This window comes from Bombus bifarius, unplaced genomic scaffold (genome assembly GCF_011952205.1).
Source record: "Bombus bifarius isolate JDL3187 unplaced genomic scaffold, Bbif_JDL3187 scf7180000008210, whole genome shotgun sequence".
Lineage (NCBI taxonomy): Eukaryota > Metazoa > Arthropoda > Insecta > Hymenoptera > Apidae > Bombus > Bombus bifarius.
This window is the reverse complement of record NW_022884513.1, coordinates 1-9,413: the sequence shown is the minus strand read 5'-3', so window position 1 is coordinate 9,413 and position 9,413 is coordinate 1. Positions and strand designations below refer to the sequence as shown.

At 29.9% G+C, this 9,413-nt stretch overlaps 1 protein-coding gene across 1 annotated transcript; it reads right to left on the bottom strand.

Annotated features, from left to right (window-relative positions):
* Window positions 1-3,347: 3,347 nt before the first annotated feature.
* Window positions 3,348-9,407, bottom strand: LOC117210744 (the record flags this gene model as incomplete). The annotated part of the gene is made up of 2 exons (XM_033454052.1): window positions 3,348-5,339; window positions 5,709-9,407. Coding segments are annotated over 2 exons (3,933 nt in total), but the record flags the coding sequence as incomplete, so codon positions are not given.
* Window positions 9,408-9,413: the final 6 nt, after the last annotated feature.

The window sequence follows — 9,413 nt, the reverse complement described above, 5'->3', positions numbered from 1 at the left end:
TAGTCGTTAAAAATCCCCTTTTCAGACTGATTCAACCAAAGGAACCAAGTAACCCGTTTATGAAGCGATTAATTTTTGTACAAAAGAACACCTGCGAACATCATCTTTTTTGCGTGACTTTGTATAGATAGAGCGATTGATACGTTGAGGACCTTTGGCCAGTTCGTGTATGAAGGGAAAGGAAAGAGGGGAACCTTCGAGAAACACGATTATACATTTAGATAATTACAGTAAGAGGTAGATAATAGACGATTTAGCTGATAATACGGTGAGAATTGGGGCACGCAGCTCCATCACTTCTGATGTCCAGTTCGAAAAGGAGGAAAGAGGAGGAACGTGAGGAGCAGTATAACTGTGAGAAATAGAGGCAGCAGCATGAGCTTCGCTACTCGAAGCCATTTCGGTTTCGTTTCCAGCGTAAAGAAAAATTTCATGTTTCGATATACAAGGGCTACAACAAGTATACGTATACCATTGTACTTATAGCGTTTACGTACTGATTAATTAGATCCATGTATATTAAATTTCGTATCATTTAGTAGTACTTGCGTATGATTATAAAAATTTGATACTATGAAAATGAAATGTAGGACCTGATAAAAAGAAGCATTAGGAAATAAGAATGCGTGCTAATACTTTCGGTAGCCACTGTATATACATCTCTTTCTGAACCGCTAAAAGTTATCATCGAAGGAAATCACTATCACAAATGAAATTTTATAGTAGAATATACCGTTATTTTAAAAATCGCTGAAGTCGAACAAATGCAATTAGACGTTTTATTCCTATTCGGTATTAAATGAAAGGTAGGAGAGTTATTATTTGCAGCGGTTGCAAATAATATTGCTATTGGATGGTATTATTGGAGGACGATAATATTTATTAAAACAAAATTCGCATGATGAGTCGCGGAAATTCATGAACATCTAAATAGTTTAATTTGAAATTCCAACATTATATGTCAATTAAATTTCTACTTTAATGTCTAAATATACATACATATGTATATAGGTACACCCTTAAATTTTCTGTAATTCTACAGTTCTGCATCTGTATAAATCTGTCCTGAATTTCTACTAAATTTTAGAATTTTTTGCGATTTCTGTATATTTGTATCACTATATAGACATGCGAATTCTTAAATTCCTTAATTTATCTTCGCATTACTGAAAAGCTGTATTTCGAATTAATCGTCTACTCAAAAAGAAAGAGAAAAGGAAACGTTATTTTTCTCTTAGCCGGAAACGGGTCAGGGATTGGGTAGGGGGAGGGGAAAGGGGTATGTCAAGGGTTTCCGTTGCTCAACCTACTTTTTCGTACTCGTGAGGGAAGGTTAAGCTGCTGGATATAGAACGTCCAATGTATTACGTGCAAATTTATGATATTCCGACGACGAAGAATAACGATATTTTTCCACCGATTATACGTCTAGTCTTGTAGGATTAATAAACCGTAAACTGTAGTTGTACAATTATATATATATATAATATATATTATATATGTATATATATTATATATATATATACATACACATGGAGGTTTCTCTCTATATTATAACCAATGTAACGATAGTGAGAATTACAATGATACAGAACCTCTGTTGGCTCAATACCATATGCGGCAAACAAACAATTTTTCGTAGAATAAACAATCACCCAACACGCTTCCAGTCCTTTGCACGGTACCGTGTAATATCATGCTATTTTTCTTAAGAAATTGTAAGGCGTAGAAACCTGTTTAATTATCGTATCGCTTGGGGAGCGAAGCGATAATTAAAGCGGTTCCATAACTAACTTCTATACAGATTCTGCTATTTTATATCAATTTAATAATTGATATAATTATTATTTACAGGAATGAAATACTTATTATGTGATTAATTTTATTCACTGATTTCATAAAGATTGGTCTTAATTGAGGTTCTAATGCAGAGAAAAATGTAAGTGGAAGAAGTAGTTAAGTAGATTATTGGTCAGACCAAATAGTAGTATATACTTACATATTATAAGCAAGAAATGGATCAGACGATTGAAACTGAACTATCGAAAACTATGAGAATTGAATATAATTTTCTCATATCTAAAATTTTAAAAAATTTCAAATTTCAAGTCCAAAATTAAACAGATCTCGAACGATAATTTTCCTCTTCCTGATACTTATATACTAGTCTGCAACAGAATCTTAATTGAATTCTCCTAGTATGTAATTTATTTCTATAATATTTCATAATATACCTTTTTATTTCCTAATTTTTTTCTCAAAATCTTCATCCTTCTCATTGAAAATTTTAATATAATTCTTTATTTTAACGTATTTTTTACCTGTCCTTATTTATTTTTCCTTACGTCGATTATTTCTTTCTTCGCTTAGAACGTCAATTTCCGTACTTTTGTAAAATCGATGATTAGAAGCTTACAAGAGCGAGATAAACATCGAAGACCTATATCAGTATTATTAGTAAAGAGGATTCGAAAGTTAACGATCGATTCCTGGAGGATAGCCTCGTGAAAGGCCACTGCGGTCTTTCATAGTGAACTTAATCGTTAAGGCAGAATTATTTATAGTACACTATTCACGCTATGTATTTGTGATCTTCCAAGATACATAGGGTGTTATTACGATTTCGCTTTATTTTTTCAGTTTCATCGTTTAAATTTTAATCTCTTAAATTTAAGTTATTAATATCAAATTAGCTCAAATAATATTTAATAAATTTCAACGATCATTTTATCAATCTTAATATTATTAAAATTTTCTTTAGTTTTTATTATTAATTTATGCTCTTTAGTTATTTCTTATTATTAAAAATGTTCTATAATCAGTAACATTATTAAAATTTTTATAAAAAATTTTTCGTAGATGTAGTTCAATTGAAAATTAATAATCTGCAATTCAAATCTGCTACAATAAGTTCTTTTCTTTTATAAGATTTTCAAATACATAGTTAAGACATAGTGAGTAGCCTTCCTCCTTTCTTGTTTAAGGTTCAAGTACATTTTCCATTAACATTTAGCTTTATATCATATATCGTCACGTACTGAATTGTAAAACGAGTACGAGAAACATTTCTTTCGAGTTGAGGACACAACAGATGTTTGTGTTGAAACGTGAATCACGTGCCAAATTGTAGGATAAATGAAAGTGTATTACACACAACGCTCGTGATATCGATACACGAGCGATTATATAGACTTACCTTAATTTAAGGACCGTTTATTACGATACGATCATCCCGATTCCAAGCCTTATTGGGCATAATTAAACAGTTATTTAACTTAAACACTTAATTCCATCTCTATCGAAAAGAATAAATTTCTATACATCTTTATATGAGACAAAATTTCAACTTTTCTCCTTTCGAATATATTCATTTATTTTTGATATACAATCGATATATGTATAGAGGTTTTAACAGTCATTTGCGTGTTTTAAAACTAATTTTTTGTCATGTCTGTTCGCTCAGATAAAATTATAGAGTTCACGCAAAGTTCACACTTCAAGTTTAATTGTTTAAATATCTGAAAATGGTATTTATCGCCATTAATATTTGTTATTACTAAACTAACGAATTTGTAATCATCGAATATCGTAATATGTCGTATATATTACTGGTGTATTTTCATTTTTGGATTTTGCACGCCATTCTTAACCCGCTATTAAATTAAAAAAAAATTGTTTCGGAATTATTTTTTAGTATAATTTTTATTTTTCAATACCAATAATCAAAATTAACAAGGAACTTAAAACGTTAATGCATACCACGCGCAAAGTGGAGGATTCGAATACTTCCGCTTTTTAATACGCGAAAATGAGGACAATCACGCGATGAAAAGCTCTGCTTCTTTTTTCAATGCAACTTGAAATACGCGTGATTTTTGTCTGATTTTTTGTATTGTGAATTAATCTTTCGATTTATTGGTAGCAACTCATGAAAACACGTAATATGAGATTCTAATTAATCTTGGGAATAGTAATTCACGCCAGGGTCATTTCGTCCCCCCGTGCAATAGTTATAAGCAAGGATGGTGAAATTCAAAGTTCTAAGTTAACAAACATGATTTCTTTCTCGTTGCTCATAACTATTGCTCTATTAAATGTATTTCTACCGATTACAGAGATTGACGTGATGATTATTGTAAAAAAATTAAAAGCTCAAAGTGCCGAATAAAGGAGACATGCATATATGTATATAATCGAAGATCATCCATTTAATTTCCTTTATCCATCATGTTTATCCGTTTAAATTGATTATTATTAATTAACATCGTTCATGTAACAATTATGATTGCAATGGAATATAAAAATATCTTGTACTTCGTACACGTCAAACGGCAATACTCATCTAATTACAATAGAACTCTATTTATAACTGATTTAGAAACAATAATATAAATGAAAACGTTCGTTTCATTGAAGCAGATAATGTTCATCATTAAAGAAGTACATTAAATTGGCAAGAATTCTAGTTAATCAAACACTAACTAAAATTTCATTCTAATAAATAGAGTTCTATTGTATGTTCGCGTACATTGCACAATATGTACTCTTTTTGCTTACATTATATACTTTGAATATAAGATACAATTGAGATTAATATAATACTTAAGTATAATACGTGATAATAAAATATTAATATCAATGAATTCGATGAAAAAATATAACAATTATATGTTGCTTAAAAAAAAAAGTAATAATAAATAATTATAAAAATGAAAAAGACGTACATTTTTTAGCGTGAGTGACAATTAAGGTATATACGTATTTGCAGCTTGTGTTTATACAATTTTAAATCTTTATAAAATCAATCACAATTTAATTTGAAGAATGTATGAATTTTAAGATGAGTATGAAGTGTAAAATGCTACTCGAATTATTAACTAGGAAAACGCAGAACACCGACAAGATATATTTATCGTTCAATATTTATACATTCAGAACATTTTTCAGACAATCAAGACATACATATTTAACTTCATAAGTTGTAATACTTGGTTCTTTATTTAATATGTCATATTGTTTGCCAGTTGATATATAGCATTTGATTCAACTTAATTCTGCAAATAAAGGATTAAATATATATTGTGTGGCATATTAACTCCTTCAATTTACAAAAAATTATGCTGAATTTTATGAAGATTTAAATCGTTAAAATTGTATAAACGCAAATTACAAATATTACATATAAAATTGTGGTGACTATTTATATGCATTTGCATATAGTTTTCAGAAACAAAATTTTTCGAACAATAAGGACATATATATCTAACTTGATAAGTTGTAACACTTGGTTGATTTGCCAGTTGGAAAACAGCATTCGATTCAGAAAATTGAACTAAACCCTGTAAAAACAAAATTAGAAGATATATTGTGTGATGTATTAATGATTTAACTTGGATCTTTTCCTTAAGCAGGAAATATATCTACCACTTATAATAAGTCGAATAATATTGGGTTCACTGGGGTCTAGATTAAAGTTTTTTTTATAGGAGATAAAAATAATTGTACATTATATATATTTCTATGTTCTTATATATATTGTTGTGTCTACAGAATATTGGTAAAATCATAAAATACTATCTCAAAGCGAGCGAAATCTATAAAAATTTCTTATTTAAAGAATTAATTGCAAATATTAACTATAATTATCAATATACTTGTGGTTGATACAAGTATGGTGTATTTATAATTGTCACTGATTCATTGTATACCTGTTGTTGATATATTTGTTGCTGCGCTGGTTGTTGCAGGATTCCTATTGTGGGTATATTTTGAACAGTAGGTGTAGTTTGATTGATCACTATTGACATTCTACCATTGCTAAGATTTGGTTTTGTATAATAAATAGGGGTGGTATTTCCTGTTATTGGATGATTAGTTATTATTGGTTGATTTTGTTTAAGCATTTGATTACTATTATTTGAAGTGCCTGCAGCAAGATAAGAATATTGATCACAGACAGATGAAGACGCATAGTTAATCCCTGGTTGCTTCATAGTAGTTTGTTGACATCGTTTGGGATTTGGATTGTTTTGAATAGTATTAATTGTGGGTATTGTTTGTGAATTATCAAATTTGTTAATTTTTTGCACCTGGGTACCATTTTGCGAATATTGCTTCTTACAAGTTGAATGACTTCCTGGTAAATTGTGCATTAAGAATTCTGCAGAATTATTTGAAGCAAAATTGCAATGATTACACTTATGTATAGTACGATTTGAATTCTTTTTTGCAGAAGAAGACCTTTGTTTATTTTCATTGGTAGAACAGGATGCTACATGTGTTTTCTGTACATTCGGTATATTAGCAGCATGTGCTATTACTTTGGTAGGTTTCAAAATAGTAAAACGTGGCATAGCTGTGGTTGTTCGAACGAAATTACAAGCTGGTAAGTTTTTATGATATGCTGATGTTACATTCTCCAGAGAAGATGAGTGTTTGTTTTGATTTGTATTTATTTGGAATTGCTGTGGTTGTTGATTATTTATTACTGTAGTATTAGATTTCATAACTGGATTCTGAATCACTAATTTTATATTGCCTGAATTAGGTGAAGGTAATAGTAATGAATTTGAATTTGTATTAGGAACAATTTTTAATTTTTTATTAGCAATAAATTTGTTTATTTCAGATTGTTTTGAAACTAATTCTTTTTCTGTAGTTTTATGTTCGTTATTATCTTTGTTCAAAGCATGGTGACTTTTGAAGTGCTTGGCTAATTCATTAATGTTTTCAACAGCACAATTGTTAAATTCACATAAATTTGCAGAACCTGTAAGTTCTGCAAGAGTTTTCACTCTTAAGAACCCTTGTTTTGGTCTTGGTGGACTTTGTTTCTCTGATGTTTCTTTTATTAAAATTGTTGATTCTTCTTGATTTATAATTGAAACTCTGTCATGAACTTCAACATTTTGTGTACTTTCTATATCTTTTATGATTGATTGGTCACTTGTTTTTTTTTCTATATCTAGTAGATTATTATGATTACTAACATTATTTGAAACCAATATTGTTTGCAAAATATTTGTAGACTTAATGTTTGAATTAGATATTTGAGGATTTATGTTTTTAGCAGTAAAAAGAGAATCTGTAACATTTTGAGTTTTAGATTTTGCAACATTTTGTGAAGATACTTGGACATTTGCATTCGTTACCAATGCATTAGCTTTATTATTCTCCAACATGACACAAGTTTGATTGATAGGAGATTTATCTAATGTAAGATTAGATGTAGTCTGTCTTTCCTTACTTCCTTCTTCTTTTAATCCTTCATTACATTCTTCTGATTGTTTTGTCAAGTCTATTATTAATTCATGTTCAGAATCATCTTCATTTCCTTCTAATATCTTGATTAATTCGTCCCTACTTTTGTCTCTATTAGATTCTATTGGACAAATTTCGCTTGCCTTTTCCATTGTTTGAGTCTCCATTTGTAATGATCCATCCATCCGCTTTTCAATAGTCGATTCAACCAGCTTTGCAGAATTGGAAGCACGATCTGTCTCTGATACTGTTGCAGAGCTGTTTTGATTTGTAACTTGACTAATCTGAGGACCTATCTGTTGGCTGTTTGTGTTATGAATAATAGCATGCTCCTGCATACTTTGAGGAGAATCAAAACCAATATTACAAAATTTACAACTGAATTTTGTTTGTTCATAATTTACTACACAGGACACTACATCATTAGCATCAATACCATGTCTTTTAGCATGGTCTATGAAGGAATTTAAGCTGTTGTGATATATTTTACTACAATGCGAACAAGTAAAATATACATGAGTTGTATTATGTTTCAACCAATGATCCTCGAAGTCATCTAAACTTTTAGTCATTGCCATGCAGATACTGCAAATAAATACCATATTTCCAACCGTGAATGATGTACAAATAAATCGAGGTTCGATACTCAAATTATGTTTATCTTTTATATGTTTATAAAATTCTGTTTTTTTGTTAATAAAAGTATCATCACATAAACTACAAGTTATCCTTATTGCGAGATATGTATTAGAGTTTTCTGCAATAGATGCATCTTGAACTGACTTAAATTTTCTACATTCTGAAATATGATTCTTTAAATCATCTTGAGTAATAAAAGGCAGTTTACAATTATAACAGACATGTTCTGCTACTTCAATGTATTTTTCTACACACGTACTCAAAGTCATTGCATTTTGTGTAGAAGAATTCTCTGCCTTTCTCAGCTTCGAGTTTATTATGGAATCTTTTGGAAATGATCTCTCACTAGCCATCCAAAAAGAATCTCTGGAATGCTTTGACCAATGGATATAAAAAAGACTTCCTATTCCTAGGAATATAACCTTGCAAATGTTGCATCGAAAATCCATTGTACAGTCTTTTTTAAAACGAGCATGTATTTCTAAATGATGACGCACATCTTGAACTGAACTAAATATCATACCACAGGTAGCACAAAATAAATTTGGAGAACGACCACTAGTTAAGCGGTTTTGATTACAATTTACATATTCGGGAAGACGATAATGGGTTTCGAAACATTTCATACTTCTAAATAGCACCCTGCAAGTGTGACAAAGAAGAACTATTTCGATTTGCAAACAATTTTCATTAGTTCCTGGTTTATTATGACATTCGCATACTGTGAACGATTTTTTATTACCATCTTTTCTCGATTTTGCTGGCAGACATAATTCTATATCTTGCGAATAGTTTTCTTTCATAGTAATAGATTCTGTGTCTCTTATTTCTGAATCTTCTGTAATTAATGATTTATTTGGTTTCTGTATAAGCAACGTTTCTTCCTTATCATTAACTTTCTGAGTAATTCCAATTATATTATCTGCAGTATTTACAGTGCTATTTACATTTTTAATACTGTTAGTTGTTTGTTGAGTTCCAGTTTGTTTATATTTTTCTATTCCATTCAATTTTTGTTTTGCGAGTTTATATGCTTGTTGCAATTCTCTCTCTGTATGTAAGAATATATGAGCTGCCAAATCAGCCATTGCTTCAAAAGGTTTTGAACAAACATTACACTTATTTGAATTACTAATATGCTTAATCCTCCTTTTCCTCTTTTCTTTACTCAGTGAGCTTTTTGTTATAGCATCTTTTTTCTTTTGTTGTCCATTATCTTTCTTGGTGACATATTGTGATGCTGTATGTTCTCCACTCCTGTGCTCACTTGACACTTGTGGTGGTTCTGATATCCTCGCTTTTGAGGATTGAGATATCGTGTCCTGAGATTGTTCAGGTGACATATTGGAAGTTTTCAATGAATTTGCTAAACTATTATTTTGCTTTTGTGTATGTGTAATTAGGTGTTGTTGTAAATCAGAATAATCTTCAAAACAAAAATCACAAACAATACATTTATAACCAAGATTATCTCTAAGTCTCTTATGTTTTTTAGGAGATACTATGGAAGAATA